This window comes from Misgurnus anguillicaudatus, chromosome 16, assembly GCF_027580225.2.
Source record: "Misgurnus anguillicaudatus chromosome 16, ASM2758022v2, whole genome shotgun sequence".
In the NCBI taxonomy this organism is placed as follows: Eukaryota; Metazoa; Chordata; class Actinopteri; order Cypriniformes; family Cobitidae; genus Misgurnus; species Misgurnus anguillicaudatus.
Genome location: NC_073352.2, coordinates 18,718,614 through 18,742,248, shown reverse-complemented (window position 1 = coordinate 18,742,248; position 23,635 = coordinate 18,718,614). Strand labels below are relative to the sequence as shown.

At 38.7% G+C, this 23,635-nt stretch overlaps 1 protein-coding gene across 2 annotated transcripts; it reads left to right on the top strand.

Annotated features, from left to right (window-relative positions):
• Nucleotides 1–849: 849 nt before the first annotated feature.
• vimr2 (vimentin-related 2) lies at nt 850–23,158 on the top strand. Of its 2 annotated transcripts, none has more exons than XM_055178875.2 (10): nt 850–1,674; nt 2,075–2,228; nt 2,522–2,677; nt 2,768–2,887; nt 6,676–6,771; nt 7,326–7,463; nt 10,376–10,504; nt 17,838–17,948; nt 18,027–18,151; nt 22,755–23,158. In XM_055178875.2, the coding sequence occupies exons 1-10, from the start codon at nt 1,574–1,576 to the stop codon at nt 22,795–22,797; spliced, it is 1,173 nt and encodes a 390-aa protein (XP_055034850.2). In that variant the 5' UTR covers nt 850–1,573; the 3' UTR covers nt 22,798–23,158. The 2 variants fall into 2 exon arrangements, with proteins under 2 accessions (XP_055034850.2, XP_055034851.2); XM_055178876.2 differs by having other exon boundaries at nt 867–1,674; nt 2,087–2,228; nt 22,755–23,157.
• The last annotated feature ends 477 nt before the right edge of the window (nt 23,159–23,635 follow it).

The following is a 23,635-nucleotide window of genomic DNA, read 5'->3' as shown; positions in this document are numbered from 1 at the left end:
TTGAAATTTCATAAAACAATGTTAAAAGTGCTCAACATGGTTGTATGTGTTGTCAGCCTATAATAAACACACAAATAAATAGGCGCTTTTTTTCTAAAGTCTGTATTTAAAAGTGTATAACTCTGGCCCTGAGTGGTAACAAAACCTGCATTTTTGTTTGATTCCAGCAATTGCAAGCTTAAAGAGGAAAAAGTAATTTTTTCTCTATTATAATAAATGCAAAAGTTATTTTACTTCAACCGAAGGGAGGAATAATACCCTTTTTATATTTAATTTCTGCCTAAAAATATTTGAAGTGCTCCCATAACAACATACAGTGGAATAAATGCAATATCTTTATATCATTTATATTGTAAACACAGTCTATGAAAGTGTATAACTCTGGTTCTGTGTGCTCTAGCAGACTGCAGACAGTTCTGGTTGTTACCAGCAGCAGACAGTAAACACCTAAAAAAAGAAACTCTTTAGCATGTCGCATCCAAAAGTTATTCTTATTTTACTGAAGGGTGTGAAAATAAATGTTTCATAAATATAATTTTTTTGTTTTGCACATATAATAAATAGCAAGGGATTATTCATGCACACAACTAAAGAAAATGCTGTAAATGGACTCATTGTTTAGAGTAGGACCTAAGAGAAAAGATGGTGTATCATTTGTGGCTATCTGTGCTATCTGAGGCAGTTCACACTCAAGTTTCCCATATGTTTACAAAAGACCATTTTTTACCTTATTATTCATTCGACGATTGTTGGATATGTGATGACAATAGAACAAAAATAACTGTAGCTGTAGCATCATTCCTGAGAGTGAGAGCTTTCATTTGATATAAGACTTGCCCATGTTTGTCATACTTGAAAAATATGAAATATGTGAATATTAAATCATATAAAAAATTGTGTGGGGGGGTGATAGTGTAAATTAAGTGTAATTAACTTTCTTACAGTAAAACATATCTCAAAGTGATGCCTATCTGCAGAAAGTAGAGAGTCTAAGCTTTCAAACAGTATCTCATATGTGGTACTGGGTCCATGACAGACCATTAAAAATTAAAGGACTAGTTTATATTAAGTCAAAATAAGATAATTCTGGACCCGGTACAGGGTCCACAGAGTCAAACAAGTTAAATACATCAGTGCTCTTTGTTTTGCCTCAAAATGCACACAAGTAATGTTTTAGTAAGGCATGTTTGTTAAAACTAGTTATATTTCCTAATTAAACTAAGGCCGAGCCCTGGCTTAAGCTAATCCCTATCCGGGAAACCGCCCCAAGATGTTACTTGTAAAGCAGAGTCATGGCTTTTGAAACATCACCTTTGTTTATTATTGCAAGTTTAAGTTCTTCCCAAGTATTTTCCCAGTCTATGCTCACTGTTCCGGCTGCATATATTGTTCCTGTGGCTGAATTGTCTCTGCTCCATGTGAAAGGTTTATCTTCTGACACTGCTCCTCTAGTTAGTCAATCTTTCGTTCAGTGAGAGATCCCACAAGCGTGTGCGACATTCCCAGCCCCAGCATCTATAAAGACCCCTTGCTTGTGTGGTTCACATCTTTCCTGCTGTTCCCTGTTGTCGCCATGGCCATGCTAAGAGTGTCTTCATACCGTAAGCTGTTTGAGGATCAGCAGTGGAACCAGACTGCAGGGCGATGTGGAGTCCAGGCCCGCTCTGCTGTCAGGTCAGTGCCTCAATTTTTTTTAAGTGACTCTAGATAGTGAAGTGATGTATTTTGCAGATCCACAGCATTTGTCCATTAAACTTTTGGATTGTATAATGTTCATAATGTTATTGCTCATTTGCAGTAAAACCAACTTTATAGTTGCAAGACCGTTAGAAATCAAACATTAGAACAACCTTGGATAAGCACTGCTTTGTTTATTAAGATTTGAATTATGTAAAACAATGATCTCATTGTTTTTCTTGCTTCGAACTTTAAACATTTTGCACTTGCAGATTGGAATGTGCGAATGTGTTAATAGTTAAGCTCTTTCATGTAAGGGCATTTCCCATTTTCTGTAACATTGTTTGCTTATATTTTCTTGACTAAAGTCAAGCCATTCTAATCATTGAGCTTTCAGTATGTTTGACAGGGCTAGCGTTTCATTGAGCGAATGCTCCGGGCCAGATTTTGCTGCATTTCGAACTCTAAACAAGGAGGGTGCGGCCCGATTTGTCAGCGAGCGCTCCGTCATCGCCGCCCTTAATGATCGCCTGGCTGTCCTTATCGATGTGGTGAGAATTGAACTTCCTCGCATGTCATTTTCACACCCATACACAAGCATAGTTCTGCAGTTGAGCTCATACTGCAACTAATGGTCTCCCTGTGTGTGGCCCAATTATCATATCTCCATAATGTTTAACGGGGTCAGTCATTTGCCTGAGGGTTTGAAGAAAATCCTATTAAGGCCATGAAATTGCTTGGTCCTCAGTCGCAATGCCCTCTACTGCTTAATGTAATGCCATGCAACACTTTCACAAATTTTCACAATTTCCACTTTTCACAACTATATAATGATGTGCGGTAGGTTCGGAGTCTTGAGGAGGAGAATGAATCTCTGGAAGCTCAGATCATCCGGCTTGAGAAGAGGTTGGAATCAGAGCCAAGCTCCACCACTGTCTGCATCAAAGGCCCTGCAGACTACAGTTTGGAGGCTGTGATAGAGAGACTACGCAAAGAAAAGGTAGCCTACTACAGGTGCCGACTGATGCAGTGTTGATCAACATAGGAATTTTTAATCTGTATTTTGACCTGCTGTTCTGTTTTTGCTCAGGAGGTGATTTTACATGACACAGAGGAGTTGAAGGGCGAGCTGCAGTGTCTGCAGATGAAATATGATGAGGTTGTTGAGAAAAGGACTCTCCTTCAGCTTGAACAGGAAGATGTTTCATTGGTAATGCATAAACACTGCAGTTGTTATTTGTGATGGTGAACCACAAAAAAAAAACACAGTCAGAATGGTAAATTTTTTGAAATTGAGATTTATACATAATCTAAAAGCCAAATATAAGCATTTCATTAATGTATGGTTTGTTAGAATATTAAAATATTTGGCAATATTTGAAAGAAGTATGGAATCTGAAGGTGCAAAACAATCAAAACATTGAGAAAAATGCCTTTGCAGTTACTTAGGTTTTTCTTTGGACAACTTTAGTCTCTCACCATAATTAAGTTTTGATATATTTATGATCGTATGTGTACAATATATCTTCATGGAAGATGTCCTTAAAGGATTGGTCCATTTTTAAAAAAAATCCAGATAATTTACTCACCACCATGTCATCCAAAATGTTGATGTCTTTCTTTGTTCAGTCGAGAAGAAATGATGTTTTTAAGGAAAACATTCCAGGATTTTTCTCATTTTAATGGACTTTAATGGACTCCAAAACTTACAGTATTAGTTTTTAATGCAGTTTAAAATTGCGGTTTCAAAGGACTCTAAACGATCTTAAACGAGGCATAAGGGTCTTATCTAGCGAAACGATTGGCAATAAAAAATATGCACTTTTAAATCACAACTTCTCGTCTTCCTCCGGTCCTGTGACGCGCCAGCGCGACCTCACGTCACTGCGTAGTGACGTCAAAAGGTCACGTGTTACATATATGAAACGCACATTTGCAGACCATTTTAAATGATAAACTGACACAAAGACATTAATTAGTATCATTCCACATACAACAACGTTGGAACGGTCCTCTTTCTCCACACTTGTTATCACTGGGGCATAGTTTCGCTTACGTCATCCGTGACCTCTTGACTTGATGACGTATTACGTGAGGTCGCGCTCACGCATCACAGGACCGGAGGAAGATGTGAAGTTGTGGTTTAAAAGTGCATATTTTTTATTTTTCTTTCCAAAAATGACAATCGTTTTGCTAGATAAGACCCTTATGACTCATTTGAGATTGTTTAGAGTCCTTTGAAACTGCTATTTTAAACTGCATTAAAACTGTTAAGTTTTGGGGTCCATTAAAATGAGAAAAATCCGGGAATGTTTTCTTTAAAAAACATAATTTCTTCTCGACTGAACAAACATCAACATTTTTTGTAACATGGTGGTGAGTAAATTATCTGGATTTTTTTTAAGAAAATTGACTAATCCTTTAAAGGGACAGTTCACCCAAAAATGAAAATTCTGTCATCATTTACTCAACCTCATGCTGTTTTAAACCTGTATGATTTTTTTTATTTTGATGAACACAAAAGAAGATATTTTGAGAGATGATGGTAAGCACACAGTTTTTTGTAACCATTGACTTCCATAGTAGGAATAAAAATATTTTGAAAGTATTGTGATAAATGATGATAGATATTTTGATAAATGATGGTAAGTACACAGATGATGGTACCCATTGAATTCCATCATATATTTATATTCCTACTATGGAAGTCAATGGTTACAAAAGTTGTGTGCATACCATCATTTATTAGAATATCTTCTTTTGTGTTCATCAAAAAAAAAAAAAATTCATACAGGTTTAGAACAACATGAGGGTGTTAATTATTACAGAATTTTCATTTTTGAGTGAACTACCCCTTTAGCATAATATCCTAATGATTTTGGTATAAAAAAGTTGATCATTTTGCCCCATATAATGTGTTGTTGGCTATTGTTACAAATTTACCCGTGTGACTTATGACTGGTTTTGTGGTCCAGAGTCACATATGATTCCATAAAAATAACAGTGAGAGTTTTGTGTGTTTTTAGTTTGTGTTACTGTAGCTTTGAAGCAATTTTTAAGCTATGCAGCCCTATAAAATACATATATAGCAGATAAACGCCTTTTAAAATAATGTACTTTCTTTTTCTGTAAAATAAGCCAAAAATATTTATAACATCAGAGTCCTTCTCGAGTAGAGTGTTTCTGATAACAAGCAAAATAACTAACAAGTAAATGACCTTTGTTTAAACCATTGCTAAAACATATCAACTAATACATTCAGCTAACTTTACTGTTTAAAATGATTGTATTCAATGTTAGCTACAGATCCTTAAGTAAGCAATAAGGTACGAGAGGCTGTGCTGTATCGTGAATAAGTAACGGCTGAAGGGCGTTGTTAGGCACGACGCGAAAAGGGACATATCATGAAAATCTAACTTTTTTTTTTTAAGTGCTATAATTTGGTCCCCAGTGCTTCAATCAACCTAGAAAGTGTAAAAAAGATCACCCCAGTTTTGGTAAACCATTCTCTGCAAGCATGTGAAAAAATTGTTCATTGAAATTTGGCTCCCCTTGTGATGTCATATGAAGATAATACGGCACTGCCATTTAGTGCGGAAATCAGCTCATTTGCATTTTAAAGGATACACCCAAAAACGGCACATTTTTGCTCACACCTACGAAGTGGCAATTTTAACATGTTACAATAAATTATCTATATGGTATTTTGAGCTAAAAATTCACATATGTACTCTGGGGACACCAATAAAAAATATCTTGTGAAATGCCCCATTTAATTTAACATCACCTTGCACTAACATAGCTTAACATAATATGTTGGTTTTTGTCTCAAGATGGTGATATTATATCAGTGCCATTGTTTTGTCTCAAGATGCACACCGGGCGGACACTAGATGGCAGTGTTAGCTTGTGTTTTGGTTGAGGTGGGGTGTATTGGAGCTATCCATAAGTCTCTAGAGTGGCACAACACAGCTGCTGCTCCCAGATCCGCTCTGGAGAGTCCTGATTACGGGCCCTGCTGACTCCCGCCCAGCGACCGCTCTGAAACCCGAGCCACTTTCTGTATAAACCACCCTGTTACCCCACACAGATGTCAGAGGACGTCTCCTGTAAAAGAGCAGATGTGGGAAAGCTTTCACCGTGCCTAATAATTCACTCATTCAGCCTCTCATATCTCCCAGATGCAATACGGAGAAGGGCTTAGCTATGATGTGAAGGGATTTGAGAGACAGAAGGAAACATAGGAGGTGTAGTTATAATAGAGTCAAGAAGGTTAATATGAAATTACAGTACAGCTGCAGTCCTATGGATAATTCATGTAAATTAAGATGTAAGATGGCAACATCGGAGAAGCCCATCATCTCTGTCTATACAGTACATACTCAGATTATTAAGCTTTTTATTCACAGCATCTGCCAGTGGTTTATTCTGGCATTTTTAAGACGTAATGAGTGTGGTTACGTGGACAGATAACATGAGAAAGTATGGCACCTCTTTCATATGGAATTCAGTCTTTTCCGAGAAGGCTACCATGGTGAAGCTCTGCCTTTCGGCTTGTGAAGCAGCAAATCGGCATCAAAACAATGTCTAGACTTCAGTACCGGGCTTGTGTTCCCGCTGAGATAACGGGAACAGTTGCCACTGTGCCAGTTCTGGGCTCTGTGGAAGTGTGTGTGCGCATGTTCTGTGCATCCTCTGCTGCCCAGACCCACCATCACACTGCAGCATTCAAATGCAAATGCTTTCGTTCTGTGTAATTGAATTCATCGCCAATTAATCAGGCACTTAAGATACCCAGATGAACCGAATAAAGCCCTGCTTTGTCTGAATGGGGGAGGACGGGTTGTGTGTGTGTGTGTGTGTGTGTGTGTGTGTGTGTGGATCTCATCTTCCCTGCATTGTGGGCACAATCAGGATAGCCTGATGTCACCGGTGATGTTTGTGATGGAAGATTTGCTTCGTGTTTGAACTGACCTTTATTTCCGCTGCCCCCCACAGGAGGTGGATGCAATTACCACTGACTGCCTGGCCCTTCGAGAGCAAGTGGCCATCTATGAGGAGCAGCTGGACGCTATGGAGAGGCAGCACAAATTGGTAAGGCTACGCAGGAATTGGCGACGATAACCTCAAATTTGTATCTAAAATTCTGGCACAGTCTTGTAAGAGGCAAACTGAGGCTTTTACCAATTAAGATCATAAAGAAAACTAGTTTATGGGAATGGAGACTAACAGGAAACATGGTTCCTCAAATTACAGAGCGAAAGAATGTAGTAATCTCCCATATGGGGGTACGCAAGCGCTGGAAACAGAAAAATCTCTGCCGGCCTGCGTTTTCTCTTGCCTGATCTCTAATCCGTACCATTTTTAACACACTCCCCCTGGGATGTGCGGCATAACTCACAGGCACATGAAATGAAAACAGAAGTTCCTCTTGTTTTATTGACTGCTATAATTATCAGTGTTTTCTGCGGACCTTATGCTCCATCAATACATCTCCGGCTCTCTCATTACTCATGTTGAAAAGAACAAACTGAGACACTCACCCCCTTTTCACGAAAACTTCATTTTGAAAAGTTTCCCCATCTAACAGAGGTATATATTGTTACCAGAGGAAAAACAAAAGGTCATATGTTGTGTTTTCTCCACAGAGGATGGAGAACCTGAGTGAGCCCGGGACTCAAGATGAAAGTTTTCCTATTGTATCTTTGCAATTTCCCTCTGTTGATATCACTCCTGCTATCGTGGACATTAAGGAGTACTACAGTGAGCTGGCCAAGAGCTTAAAGGTACATACAGGCATGATACAGATCTCTGATCTTCCTTGTGCTATTGACCACATGTTTCTCACAAACTGGGTTTACATCATAGACAAGTTTACAGTAGGTTCACAAAATTTCTCTTGTATTTTCAAATGTAATACATTAATGTTCCAGGTACTCCGGTTTTCTCCCACAGTTCAAAGACATGCAGGTTATGTGATGCCAAACTGTCCTCCTACAACCTGTATAATTTGAGTATAGATTAATCAGTTTGCACCATTAATATAACAATAGATGCTGGAATGATGTTAATAAATGAATAAATATGTTTAATTACTTTAGAATGAGCCATTTCTATCTAGATACACTGTGAGTCTAGCCTGACGTTGCCATACTCAATTCTAGTCAGAATTTGAGTCTGATACCGCTCCATTGAGCTATAATTATGAGGCGTGTCTCAACCGAAAAATGCCTCTGCACTCAATTGGATAGACCTACGACCAATCAGAGCAACCGAGTGTGTAACGTATGTTGAAATTACGTCTTTGCAGCCTGACCGAACTGGTAGTTATTCGCTACAATGACACTAACATTGTGATTATACCGAGTTAGCGAATGTACATCAACACCTATTATGTTTACAACATTTCGTTTATATCACAACATGAAGTATTTACTAAGTCATAGAGTAAGACTATCTCTTACCATTTGTACGTTAGGTGAACTTCATCCACGGCGATAGCCATTACGTTTGCTTGAAAATATTGGAGCCTAGCATGTCCCTCCACTCAACCACGATTCCGGGCTTCCGAAAAGAAGCTGGCAACGACCGCTAATTATATCCATCTCGTCGTGCACGCTGAGTTGCATCGCTGTGATAACGTTAGCCATTTCAGTTGCGACCAACTTTTGCCAAATAGGACATCAACAAATGCCCTGCTCGCGTTTCTCTGTTCCTCTTTTAAAATCAATGCTCTGTCGATATCTTTTAGTACAGACTCAATGTCAGAATCCACACATCTGAACTCTACAGCGGCAGCCATTCAACACACGCGCTCTTTGGTGACGTGGTTCATTACGTTACTGTTGATTATCTGTCCATCATCGTATAAAGCCCGCCCTGACAATTTGATTGGTTCGACCAGCATTTGTTCTAAAATAGTAGCTCCTCAACGCAGAAACCCCAGACCCATCTTCCCGTTTACAAAATCTTGTGGGCGGGGCTAAGATGGGCTGGCACCCAGGCTACTGTGAGTCCCCTTACATGGAAGTTACCATTTTGGGCCGACATGTTTCTTCAGTAGCCTTAAAGGACAAGTTCGGTATTTTACACTTAAAGGCGCTCTAAGCGAATTGACGCGTTTTAGACCATAAAACATTTTTTGTTACATACAGCAAACATCTGCTTGCTGCCTGTCCGCTGATCAAACTGTAAAAAAACGCGATCTCTGTAGACAGCTCGGGCTCGACAAACGGCAATATCAACATAGTGGCCAAACTTAGCACAACAAAACATAACAAAGTGTTCCAGCCAATAAACGACAAGAAGGATTCGGGGGTGGGGGTTGGGCGCGTTCATGAAAGCACGGACGGGAGAGGGAGGGGGAGGCGTTAGCTACGCTCCGTTTGTTTGAAAACAGTTCAAACATCAACAGGAAGTGACGTCGCACATTATTTGCTTAGAGAGCCTTTAAAGCCCTGTTTTCAGATTGTTTATAGTGAAATAGAACGGCCTGGACAGAAACTTCGACATAAGCGGGTGCCCCGAGAATTTTCGGGTGCCTGTTGTTTCACCTCACACCTCCACAATGGGCCCAATGGTGCACTGGAACAATACCTCCCAAAATGCATCAAACCCTCGTTTACAAAGACGTGAAACTCACCGAGTGGCCAGGGGCGTCCACCGATAAGCTCACACAAAAATCGCTGCAAAAGATGCTTTCCAACAGGTGTTTTAGCATTCGTTGTAAACTTGTGGACCTATTTTTCCAAACGCCTCACACCCGTACATTCTTCCGTTGAGAGCTTGAATAATAGACACTCCAGCCCAGGTGGTGGCGCTAATCCGCCTTTGCCAATTGCAAGAATAGAAACAAAGTTCCCGGCGCGGAGTAATACCGTACCTCACAGCACATCTAATACAAGTCAATGGAGTTGGCAAAAACTACGATAAAACCTGTTGGAATGCGTATTTTGCAGCGATTTTTGTGTGAGCATATCACAGTATACATGTCTTTGCTTTCCTTTTCACACTATACTTGTAAAGTTTTGTGGTCCTGAAAGCTCTGTCTGCATCTAGCACAGAGTGCTATTGTCCCATCGGTGTCAATTGAGGAGAGAGGGCATTTTAAAGGTCATCCTAGAGCACCAGTGCCCTCTGACCTTGTTTGCCCCAGGAGTGGCTGCTCCCTGCTGAGCTCGCTGCAGTAATCAGAGCTCTGGAGCCCTTCCCAGGCTCCTATGCAGATTCGGTCCGGAGAAGAGTAGAGAGCACTTTTTCACCAGGATGCTGGAGAGCTCCTAGTGTGTGTGTTTGTATATGGATGTAAGACAAGCAGGCCAAAAGCATCGCCTCACATACACAGAATCTATTGAAAACTGATTTGCTCTTGAAAGACCACCTTTCTCTAATTCAGTTTTGTCTGTTTCTCTATTCATTAGGTGAACCCAAGCCAAAACTATTTCTTTGTTTCATTAGTGTTGCAGAAGGCTCAGTTGTTCTACTCACAATTGGAATGATTGAGATTAAGAACAAACAATAATTGAAAGCTGATTTTTGCCTTGTTGCACCTGCTCCTCTAATGGGTCTTCATTTACTCTCCTTTTTTTGTAATTAATGAGTGATTCATCTTTACAGCCTGCTCTCTGTCAAACTCCGCTTGGGTTTCTCTGTGTAGTAGCTCCAAGAAACCTGAAACTCTGAATCTCCTGCATTTCAGTTTGAATCCAGAGCCTCGAGTGCCATGACCATTGCTGCTATAGGAAAGGAGAAACAGTTGGCTAAGCTGACTGGAGGAAAAGTAAAGGATGTCTCCAAAGAGACGGACGTCAATGTTCTTAAGGACCTGGTGAGTGAGTTTACTCTCAACAACACACTTGAGCTCTGACCCACCACGAGACCTCATTCAGAGTATATGCCAGGTTTAATTTAAAATGAATGTAAACTATGGCTAGTGCTGTACAGCTATAAAGTATTGTGTTATATCTAGTTTTTAAACCCATGCATTTTGTGCATTTTAAATCTGATGAATCGTATATGTGAAGATGTCTGTAAAATTTAGATTAGGAGCATCAAAGTCATTGATTTCATTTAATTTTAATCTTTTGCCTTACTCAGTCAATATTAAAGATATCAGGGTTATATTTTTACAGACTGCTCTTTGCATTGTGTAGAATGATTTTTATGTAGAAAACATGATTTTTTTGTGATTTTTGTAGTAAATCAAAAACCATGGCTTTAGCTGGGTTTTCACTGGGTTAGATGATTTTATTATTTTGTAAGATTAGCAATCCATAACCAAATACAAAACAAAAATGCCATATTTAGCTCAATTACATTCTGTATATAAGAGTTATTACAGATAATAATGTGATTTCACATCCTGACAAATTTCAGGTAGTGACAATCATATTTCTATTAAATCTACGTAGCGTGTATTAAACCAAACTGAACAATAAGTTAAAGCCAGTCTCCTTTAAGCATTTACAGCATACCTGTCTCTGTAGCTGCATTTCTATTACCCTTCTACTTGCGCAAATTGAAATTGAAAATGCACCCAATGGAAATGCAGCAATTTCGCCTAAACTGCCATATAAAGCAAAAAAGTTTTTATGCTCAGTTGAGGAGGAGCTTTCGAAAAAGTAATACATTGCGAAACTGCAATGAAAACATTTAGATCACATTTTCAGGTCACCTGATATACACATTAGTCACATTATCATTGTTTGAAGATGATGTGGTATGTACTAAAACCTTGCAGAAACACCTCATACATGTCTGCTCCCTAGTATAAGAGGCTTTCCTTGCCAATAATGTTTAGATAACACTCCTACATCTCTTATAATTTAAAATAATGTACTTTTACCGCCAAGAAACACATCATACGTTGCCTTTCCTAAATATAAGGGGCTTTCCTTGGCATTAATGTTTGGATAACCCTGATACGTCTCTTTCGGTAAGAATAATGGCTGATGAGGTGAATGTGATATTTGTAAACCTACCAACATCAGTTGATGTTTGGAATGACTTATCGTGAGAGGAAAAAATATGTTTTAGTTGCATGTCATCGATAAGTGGAAACGCTGTCATTTCACAAAGATTTTTATCAACATTAAGAAAATATTGCATAAGTTTTGTGCAAATCTATAATGGAAACGCAGCTTGTGTCTGTCTGCGCAAACTGAAATGGCGAATTGAAAATGCGGCCAATGGAATTGCGTATAAACTCTTATATATCGCAAAAAAAGTTTTTTTTTTACACTTGTGAGGTGGTTTTTAGGCAATTCTCCAGAAAACTCTGCAATGGCTTTTCCACATTTACAGATCACCTGACGTGCGTAAAAGTCAAATGATCAGCCTTTAATATATGTTAAGTTGGAGAAGAACACAGAAGAGGTGTGTTCGACTTCATTTGACGTTACAAGAACCAACAAGCGAATGACATCAAAATACAGCGAGTATTTTAATATCATTCGTATGTCGGTCTTTGGAAGGGCTTATCGCAAGACAACAAAATTAATTTTAAATCTGTTAATGTAAACGCTAAAGAAAATAACGCAAAATTTTTGCGCAAATCTGTAATGGAAACGCAGCTTGTGTCTTTCTAGCTGTGTTTTTATTACCTTTTCTAAATGCGCAAATTGAAATTGCGAATTGAAAATGTGGCTAATGCAATTGCGTATAAACTCCCATATATCGCAAAAAGTTTTTTTACACTTGTAAGGTGTTTTTTAGGCAATTTTAAAAAAACTGCAATGGTCACATTTACAAGTCACCTGACATGTGTAAAAGTCAAATGATCAGCCTTTAATATGATATGTTAAGTTGGAGAAGAAGACAGAAGAGGTGTGTTCGACTTCATTTGGTGTCACAAGAACCAACAAGCGAATGACATCAAAATACAGTGAGTGTTTTAATCACATCCGTATGTCGGTCTTTGGAAGGGCTTATCGCAAGACAACAAAATGAATTTTAAATCGCATAACATTTAGGGCTGGGCAAAAAAATCGATTTTCCAATTAATCGTTTTTTAAAACGTGGTCTAATAAAAATCGATTCTCAAAGACCAGAATCGAGTTTTTTTTGTATTTATTTCAGCAAACATTGAAAGTAAGATTAACTTTAATCTAATTACTAGTCTTCTTCAACGTTAGTGTTGTGGCTTTTAATTTTTGTTTTATTAATTACCCACTTGTAAACTGCTGTTCACTGTTCTTTTTTATTAATATAGTATTTGTATTTAATCTATATTCATTGAGTTGAATCAAGAACTGGTATAAAAACCTACCCAAGAACCAGAATCGAGAATCGAAATCGAATCGATTTGATAGCTTGTGAATCGAAATCGAATCAATCTTTAACATCTGAATCGATACCCAGCCGTAATAACATTGTTTAATGTAAACGCTAAAGAAAATAACGCTAAAGTTTTGCGCAAATCTGTAATAGAAACGCAGCTTGTGTTTTTCTAGCTATGTTTTCATTACCTTTCCAAATGTGCAAATTGAAATCGCGAATTGAAAATGCGGCTAATGCAATTGCATATAAACTCCCATATATCGCAAAAAGTTTTTTTTACACTTGTAAGGTGGTTTTTAGGCAATTCTAAAAAAACTGCAATGGTCACATTTACAGGTCACCTGACGTGCTTAAAAGTCAAATGATCAGCCTTTAATATGATATGTTAAGTTGTAGAAGAAGACAGAAGAAGTGTGTTCAACTTCATTTGGTGTCACAAGAACCGACAAGCGAATGACATCAAAATACAGCGAGTGTTTTAATCACATCCGTATGTCGGTCTTTAGAAGGGGTTATCGCAAGACAACAAAATGAATTTTAAATCGCATAACATCAGTTACTGTAAACGCTAAAAAAAATAACGCTGAAGTTTTGCGCAAATCTGTAATGTAAACGCATTTGTGTCTCTCTAGCTGTATTTTCATTACTTTTCTAATTGCGCAAATTGAAATGGCGAATTGAAAATGCGGCAAATGGAATTGCGTATAAACTCCCATATATCGCAAAAAAGTTTTTTTTTTACACTTGTGAGGTGGTTTTTAGGCAATTCTACTACAATGGGCACTACAGGTCACCTGACGTGTGTAAAAGTCAAATGATCAGCCTATAATATAGTATGTTAGGTTGGAGAAAAAGACATAAGAGTTGTGTTAATTTGACGTCACAAGAACCGACAAGCGAATGACATCAAAATACAGTGAGTATTTTAATATCATCCATATGTCGGTCTGCACTGTACCATATGAAGTCGCACACACACATTTTCGAAGGGCTTATTGCGAGGCAACAAAATGAACGTTTTATCGCATAATATCGGTTAATGGAAACGCTAAAGTTTTGCGCAAATCTTTAATGTAAACGCAGTTATTGATTGTGGTCCACGGGGGATGGTGTTTCACAATACAAAGTCAGTCTTCAGACTGACAGCTGAGGAATAAAGTAAGAGAACTCCTACTGCCTGGAGTGATTATTCTGAGCAGATAGCACCGGGAGATGTGAGGAGTGTATCGTCTCTAATAGTGTTTATTTCTTCGCCGTCTCCCATTATGAACAATACATTTCACAGTCTGCCAACGCACTTTCTCTCCAATCATAAACTTCTCACATTCCTGCAGTGCCTCGGGAGACGGCAAACCGCACTGTGTTGTAGTAATAAAATCTCACCTGTCAGCCTTCTCTCCAGGAGGAAGACAAAACTTTTTTATTTTTATTTAAGAAGCGGTAAACAAAGTGTGACGGCACATCAACGTAAAAAAGAAATCATTCAGGATTCACGCTTGAAAAAGCGATTCGGAAATCGTTTGCTGACCACAGTTTACATTCTGCAGATTAAAGAAATCGTTGGACGGCCACAACTAACAAATAGGGAGGTTTGGTTCTAATTAGTGTGGTTGTGGTCATAGACCCTCTAATAAAATAAACTGACTCAGTGCCCACTCTCATAACACAGGATACTGTTCCCTGATCAGTGATGGACAGCTTGCTCCGCTTCATATGGCTTCTATCTCTCAGTATTTCCCAGGTCTCACCTCTTAAATCTGTGTTTGCTGATTTATCTGTCGCTCTCTCTGCTGCAGTTCAGTGACGGATACTTGTGATCTAGTTGCTCTGTATGAAAGTTACGCTAAACAAACTGTTGGTGGTAAAATCGGGGTTGTGTTTAGCTCACACTGTACGTTACAAGACGAAAACACTGGTTTTCTCCAGGGGGCCGGACCTCCCAAACTCATCCAAAAGACCCAGAGCAGAGCGATAACCATCCCTTGAAGTATCATCAACACGTTAATAATAGAGCTCGGAGCCACCCGTGATCTACCTGAAAGAGAAACGGAGCACACGATCTTCATCCATCTCTGACAGCCGACTGTTTAACTTACCTGATTATAGTAATTACTCACAGCAGTGCAACTCATGAACAGAGGTGTGGCTGACTGTTCTCTGTGTTGTGTTTGTTGTTAGGGGAATATGCAACATGATATTTCAACTGTTTAGACATGTTTTTAAAATTGGTAGTTAAAAAGCAAAATACCCATTAATCACAACACAACACATTTACGCATGTTATGTATGATTGGCTCCGTGCTATTATTGTGCATCTCCACCATGCGTTTTGTTTACGTACAGTACCAGTCAAAGATTCGGAAACACCTACTTATTTTTTTCCGCATTGTGTACTAAAAATAATAATCATTAGAACCTAAATGAAACAAAGGAGAGACCAAATAAATGTTATACAAATCAACTATCTTTAATTTAGCTCTCTCAAATAAGCCACATATCATTTAGATTACAACTTTGCAGACTCTCAACCAACCTCATGAGGTGTTGCCAAAGATTTTGGATATAAGATTGAGCACTGCTTTAGTGGGATAATCCAGTGCTCAATATGGCCGCCTTCCAGTTTGAAAAAAACCCATCATTAAGCAATAAAGACAATTCTGTGATGGAGGGGCTCTATAGACAGTTTCAGCAGTAACAACATAAACAAACGGCTTTCGTGGAACAAACGTAACTTCGGGTAAACTCTGCAAAGGATCAAAAGTCTAAAAGTTTATTTCTGATAACAAGCAAAATAAACAACAAGTAGATTACCTTAGTTCAAGTCATAGCTAAAGCGTATCACAAACTACACTTAGATAACGTTACAGTGTAATAAATGTGTACTATATAATGTACACTCACCTGAAGGATTATTAGGAACACCATACTAATACCGTGTTTGACCCCCTTTCACCTTTAGAACTGCTTTAATTCTACGTGGCATTGATTCAACAAGCTGCTGAAAGCATTCCTTAGAAATGTTGGCCCATATTGATAGGATAGCATCTTGCAGTTGATGGAGATTTGTGGGATGCACATCCAGGGCATGAAGCTCCCGTTCCACCACATCCCAAAGATGCTCTATTGGGTTGAGATCTGGTGACTGTGGGGGCCATTTTAGTACAGTGAACTCATTTTCATGTTCAAGAAACCAATTTGAAATGATTCGAGCTTTGTGACATGGTGCATTATCCTGTTGGAAGTAGCCAATCAGAGGATGGGTACATGGTGGTCATAAAGGGACGGACATGGTCAGAAACAATGCTCAGGTTGGCTGTGGCATTTAAACAATGCCCAATTGGCACTAAGGGGCCTAAAGTGTGCCAAGAAAACATCCCCCACACCATAACACTATTGCATTAATGAGAAATTGAACAGGTGTTCCTAATAATACTTTAGGTGAGTGTATACAATCTTAACTACAGATCGGCTGCCAAACCCCCCATCATATAGCGTATAAATAGCACGAGGTGTAAAAATCGTGCAATACATACGCCAAATTCCACTTTGGCGTGCATATATATGATACGCCAGTCCTTCCCATTCACTTAAACGGTGCATCTTTTTTTGTCATTTTATTTATTGGTTTCTAATTTTTTGCTTTTTTTAGCATTTTCGCTTGGGTTTAGGGTTAGAACAACTTTTTGTTATATAAAAATGACATCCTAACCCAAACCCCAACTCTAACCCTAACTCCAAGCGACCATGGCTTAAATATGGATAAAAACATGGAGAAACCTGTATATTAAATAACCTCATTAAGCAAATCTGAAATCTAACCCTAAACCCAAGCGAAAATGGCTTAAAAAACAGAAAAAATTTGAGAAACAAATAAAACGACAAAAAAAGATTCACCGTTTGGCGCACGCCAACCTGTCCGCATCCGCAGTAGCTAAAAGACATTGATAAAAGGTTTATTTTTAGGGCATTTTGAGCAAGTTATGGTACAATTAACGTCAAGTTGAATTGTTGATCAGAAATATGTTGTTTAATTTTAGTCTTTTCTGTATATATGGAAAAATATATACAGCAGGTAAAATAAGTATTGAACACATCACCATTTTTTAGTAAATATACTTCTAAAGGTGCTATTGGCATGAGATTTTCACCAGTTGTTGGTAATAACCCGTGCAATGCACACTTGCAGAAGTATTTGACCCCTGAAGAAAGAAGGTGCAAAAAGGCATGGAAAGCCAAGACAGTCAGTTATAAAAAAGCAATCCTGCCCCTGGCCAGTGCAAATAATAACAATAAAAATAGTGTCTCATTTCCAAGGTGTCATGCAAGAAACATTTTATGATGGGTAAACCCTAACCCAGACACACAGCCAGGGAAACTCTTAGTTGGGTTCAGAGAAATAAAATGGCCCAGCCAATCACCTGACCTGATTCTGATTGACAATCTATGGAAAGAACAGGGGTCTCATTTATAAAACTGAGTATGATCCTTAATAAAAGTCTACGTACGCAAAAAAGCCAAAAATGGCATACGCCAAAAAATATTAAGACTTGTAAAACAAAGCAATGATCACTTTATAAATCAAAGATCACCTGCAAGTGTGCGTACATGAATCATCCTCAGATCCCACCCTGCAAGCCCATTCTTCCATTAAGTTTGTTTTTTTATAAATCACAGCCAACATCTGGTGAGAGTGTCGTGTCGGTGGCACCTTTGGAAATGTATTAACTTTGAAAAGTGGTGACGTGTTCAATACTTATTTTACCCCCTGTATATTAACATATTTTTTACATTTCAGAACAAAAAACAAGCATTTAAGGTCAGAAACATGCATTCAGTCAGATCTGTCCATACCTCTGACTGGTACTTAATATGTGTAATTGTAGATTGCAGAGCTGCAAAAAGAGGTGGCTGAGCTTGAGATGTGTGGGGACGAGCTGGAGGCTGAAATCGAGACCAAGAGAGCCAAATACCTGGAGGAAATAGACGAGTTAGAGGTACAAATACTATTAAATGATATTGCACCGAAAGCAACTTTCTGTGCTGTATCTCACCAGTTTGCTGTCTCTGGGCAGAGTTACATTTTTCAGCTTGAGGAGGAAGAGGCTGATCTGCATCTCCAGATGAAGGAGCAGAGTGGAGACAATGAAGAGCTGCTTAAACAGAAGATGGCTCTGGACATAGAGATTGCTGCTTACAGGTAATGCATCATACTTCAGTATGTTACTGTACGTGTGTCTATGTTAATTATATGGTTTATGATCAGCTCTATTAATTAGTACTGGGATAAGGGCTGTTACAATGATTAAATAATCGTCTCGTTTGACCTCATCGCAATGATTTCAGATCACCGCAATGATTGCACATCTCTCTAAAAAACACAAGCTGCAGATTGTGTAACATGTTACATTGCAAAGCCATTCAATACAGTGGAAAAAACATTGCAGTGCAAAACATTGATAAAAAAAGCTGCATAAAACATACATTTCCAAAACAGCATTTGAAGAGTTTCGTAGCAAAACGAGATAACTTTTTAATTTTTCAGAAATCTCGTTTTTGGTTGTGCATTCCAATTAATATCAATTCAACTGCAGTTGGTTTGTTTTGATTTAAACCTTCATAACTTAAAAAATACAGCTAAGTAGCACCATAAAACAAAACAAAAAAACATGATAACATAATGTTTTTTTGTTTTGACAAAAATGTTAAAAACGGCGTTATCTCGTTTTGCAACGAAACTCTTCCAAATTTAGGGAAGTAAATGATGCTATTCTGTAAGGAATTGATTTTTGTACTAATAGGTTTGGCTATTATTTAAGGCCTGTTCTGGTATAGTCAGTTTATATTAATTTGCATTTTTATTTTTATTTAAACATTTTATTTTATATTTAAATATGTGTTATGTGTATTAATATTTACTGCCAGGTAAACCTTGCAAAAGATTTCATTTAAATAAATCACAACAATGTTTGAAAATTATTTCATGAGCCCTATTAATTGTCATAATCGCCACAATTTATTAGACCATTAAACATCAGCCAAATTTCATAATCATGACAGCCCTAACCGGGATAAATAAGTTAAGAGTTTACTGAGGGAAGCCTTACTTTTATTATTGCGCAAACGGGAGATCAAACTCACGACCTTTCTCATACATAAAAAAGAAACATGCAAGGAAAATAAATACTGCACGATCAATATTTTGAATCTGAACATATGGTGAATATCATAATATGTCTGAGAAAATAAATAAATAAAGGTGTGCACTTAATCATTAGCAAAGCAATAGTAGTATGTTTCACACCAGAATAAAACCATCTGGCAAATGTAAATCTATCTAATCTAAAGACTTCAGCTCACTCCCTGATTATTTTTTAGGTGCTTTTGTGTCCTCTACACTTTTAATACATTTTTACAGTTTATAAAGGACATGTGTGTACAATGATATTATTTCGAAGCACGAGTGACACAATGAACAGATGAGGGCATACCTAAGAATAGTAGCCTACCCTCATTCCTGAGGGCAAGCTGTGTCACAGGAAACGCATCCCCCTTACAGTTGCAAAAGACGTGAAGTCATTTCCTGTTTCCCTAAGTGTGTCCTTTCATGGCACCACCGGATTGAAAAATACTTTTCTTGATTTATGTGGCATGACGCATCCAGGATGCCACCTCAACGGTGCTCCCTTATATGCCTTTGAAGGGCCGGGTCCCCACAGGTCCAGTCAAGCGATCAAGCAGCTCCTTACAAACAATGGACTGGGAAAGATGATTTTGATTTCCTTAGTCAACAGGCAAAACCTTCCACAAATGTAGCTTTGGCACCTGCATACTTTTGAGCCCATCATACACAAAATTCACCAGATTGTCTTAGCAATCTAATTTGTGAATGTGTCATTACTGTTACTCATTACTGCTGCTTTCTCATCCTTATTAAAAAAACATGAATAAGAGATGAAGCTTGGATTCTGTGTTCATGTGTACTTTAGAGAGCCGTCTGCCTGAAAACCTCGAATGAAACTATGCTGCCATCTCTTTTGCCATTTGGCTTGTGAAAAATCCCAAATGTGTTTTTATGCCACATGATAGTCCCTGCGACAATCGACTCTGAATATCAAATTCAGCATCATTATCAGTTTGAAAGCATGACACACCTCATTTTAAGATCTTAGCATCTGTGCCAGATTATAATAAAGGAGTAGTTAACCCCAAAAATAAAAATATGTGATTCATATAATGCAAGTACACGTTCAAAAAGCAGATATATTCAATACAAAGGTAATCCCCATGACTCTTGGTAACATATTAATGTCTTGTGAAGTCAATCGATAGTTTTTTGCAAGATATTTAAGCAATATCGCTCGAGTAGGAGTGTGATATAGCTCTATATCATCACGGCTGTGATTAGGCCAGAGGCACGAGGCCGTAGGCCAAAGCATGAGCGGACGTCAGTGTTCACTCGCCCCGCTGACCACCGCCCTCTCTGGGCTACATCTCTGACAGAGATTCCCTGGCTCTCATGTTGGCCTTGTTTGTTTATGATCGTCAAAATGAGATCAAATCAGCAGTATTTGGTGTCATGATCAAACTATTACTTGTTTTTTTATTCATATTTAGTGTCTTTTGTGTTGTTATTGTTTTGGCGCGAGGTCAAAGTTAATAAAACTATACTTGTATAACGTTACTATTGCTTTCTCATTTCATCATAACGCGATACGAGCACTCGATTATTATTATTAAACTTTGTTCTTGTCAGTACTATATAAAACGTTTTTTTATAAGTGTCAGAGAGATGTTTTTGCATGCTGCTTATAAATATATCAGTGGCGATATCTCATAACATGTTTTAATAGTCACGTCACGATAAAGTAAATGATCAATGTCAACATTTAAAAGCTGCGGTGCTTACCTGCAGTTTCACGGTGTTTTCGCGTTCTGATAAGAGAAATAGCTCCAGAAAAAAACGAGTGTTTATATTCCTCTTTCCAAGTGTTAATCGTCCACACGATGTGACAAGACATTACTCCCATTAACTTTAACGTAACATCCAAGAGCGCTGATCTTTGACAGAATAATAACTTCCGATTGGGGATTCACAGACTGATTTATGAGCTAGTAAACTAATGAGACACACGGAGAGTGTTTAAAAACAGAGCGTCTGTGTTTTTCCATTCAGAGATGAGCCTGTTTAGGACCTCCATTCACTAGGTGGCAGAATGATACGAAAGGTGAAGCGGTTACTGTGTCGTTATCAGTACAATATCGTATGGCTCTTAGCCAATCAGATTCGAGAACCAGAAAGAACTGTTGTATAATTAATATTGTTTACAACATTAATGCAGAGCCTCTGGTAAACACGAGCGTGATATTTTTCTTGTGGTGTTTGGTGGTGTTGGCAAACTGGCCTCTTTGCGCCACCTTTGGACTGGCAGGGTAAAGTGTGCTTCTATGGCCCTGTCCCAAATGGCGCACTTCATGTGGACTTTCGGTCTTGTTGCCTTAAATTGCACGTGCTCGCTTAGGCTACATTTACACGTGGGCGGCTATTTCATAAACTATTTCATATATTCAACCTCTCCGGTTTCAAGCCTACGTAAGCTAATCACAGGCGGTGACGCGGACTGGTTCTTTGTGTTGGAGGGAGGAGTTGTTGCAGTAGGTGTTCGATGACATCAAAGTACTGCAAGAGCGATTCGAAATCAGACCTCTACATGTGATTTCGCAACTTGTTCTCGCGGTACGTTGACATCATCATCAAGTCGAACATGCGTAAAAAATCGTCTATGCTCCTCGACATAATGGAGCAGCTGTGTTTGCGAATACAAACACACAAAACGAGTTTGCACGAACATAAAAGTGATCATGGAAGCGTTCAGAGTAGCAGTCACACGTAAACATATGTCGCACTTTTGACGTATGTGCGAGCTCTGCCGCATACTGTGACGTTGGCTGCCTAAACATCCGTTTGTCTCAGTTTACATGCAAGCGTGCAAACGAAGGTTTTCAAAATATCCACTTTAGCCAGCGTTTTTAGAAAGAATCAGTTTCAGAGGCAAAATCTACGTTTACGTGTAAACGAAGGGTGCAGACAAAGGTAAATATCTCAGTTTTTTAAAATAACCATGTACGTGTAAACATAGCCTTAGTCTACGAGTCCGTAGGGTGTCCCATCTGTCAGTTTTACGCTCCGAAGTTTGCTCGTCTTCGACAAAGGCCGCACTGCTGCAAGCTTCACGCACTTTACCAACACAGAAGTCTTTGCGATAGAGCAATCAGACCAATCAGACGACGGATGGGAGGAGTTCACACTGATGGGAACTTCTTTTCCTATTTTTGGCGTGACACTCGAGTCTGTCCCAAAATATGACTCTGGTGCTCCCTTGTGGACTCGAGTCAAGGGTCCCTAAGGTCTCCCCTACATGATGAAGTCCACAAGCCCAAAGCGTACCATTTGGGACAGGTCCTTAGATATGCATACACATGAAGGGCATACAGGAAGTGTGCTTTACCCTGCCTCTCTATAGGTGGCACTATAGTTTGGCAGGTTTGCCAACCAGAACCATGATATATACCTTTTGTTGTACTGTAAGTCGTTTTGGATAAAAGTCTCTGCAAAATGCATAAATGTAATTTAAATGTATAATCAGGGCTACGTTTGCCTGAGATATTGCGGTTTTGTTCTATAAGCTGGATTTAAGAATGAATGAAGTGTGTAAACCAGCATGTAACCTATCTGACTCTCAAAGGAAAACTTTGGGTGGAATAAAAGCAGCTTAAATAGATTTTTTCTTCTCCTGCTTTAGGGGTTTGGTGGAGGAAGAAGAAGAGAGACTGAGCTGCCTGTAAGATCTAAGAAGAAGTGAGAGAAGAGACCTAGATGCTCACCTCTAGACTGAAGCCGACATAAAAAAACACTAAAACCAACATACAATTCAACCCTTAACCGTAAGCCACACAAATCAGAAAAGAAAACAGCTGTTGGACACACTTAACCTTCTGAGCAGATGTAAACCTTCACTGACAGACAAACATCTGGGAGTTCGTGCAAGCTCATTGATAACGGGTCACCAATGGGTAACCAGAGGTCTTCAAGCATCAGCCCTGATTTACATAAAAAAGCATTGGATATGTATAAATTGCACTTCTACATTGGGTTTCATTTTGCTTATAGGCCTGTCTCTTCTATGCAACCAATAAATCTTTGCCTTTTGAAATCATTCAGTCTTTTTACTTTATCTTCCGCACATCGTGTTCAGCCTTGCACTTTCCGTGGGAGATGGACTTGAAAGAGACCACAATCGTCCTTCTGTCAGCCGGGTGTCGTATCGTTTCAGCACCTTTGAAGTCTTGTGTTGAGTGCCGTGGAATTTTTACCCAGCATGCACTTCAGTCTTCATACTGAACATCATATGTGAGTACTCTGCGCTAATAACCCTATCTGTTCATTTAAGATGAAACAGTGCAGATAACAATAGATTACGAATGACTATCTCACATCTATTGAATTCCTGTTGAAGCTCATCCATAAGGGGCGTGGTGTTGGTGAATTGACCTGTGCAGCCAAGCTGACTCCTTTAATTCTGTGGATATGAAACATGGGCAGCACCAGAGGAAGTCACTTTGTCTTCAGGGCCCTTATTTTCACTACTGAGGTACTTAGTCATTCTTTGCTGCCCAAGGGCAC

Bases quoted from the DNA above. Each gene is read 5' to 3' on its own strand.
- vimr2 (XM_055178875.2), top strand. From the start codon at position 1,574: ATGGCCATGCTAAGAGTGTCTTCATACCGTAAGCTGTTTGAGGATCAG. The intron at 1,675-2,074 runs GTCAGTGCCTCA...TTGAGCTTTCAG, and splicing joins CAGGCCCGCTCTGCTGTCAG to TATGTTTGACAGGGCTAGCG. The intron at 10,505-17,837 runs GTGAGTGAGTTT...GTGTAATTGTAG, and splicing joins TCAATGTTCTTAAGGACCTG to ATTGCAGAGCTGCAAAAAGA.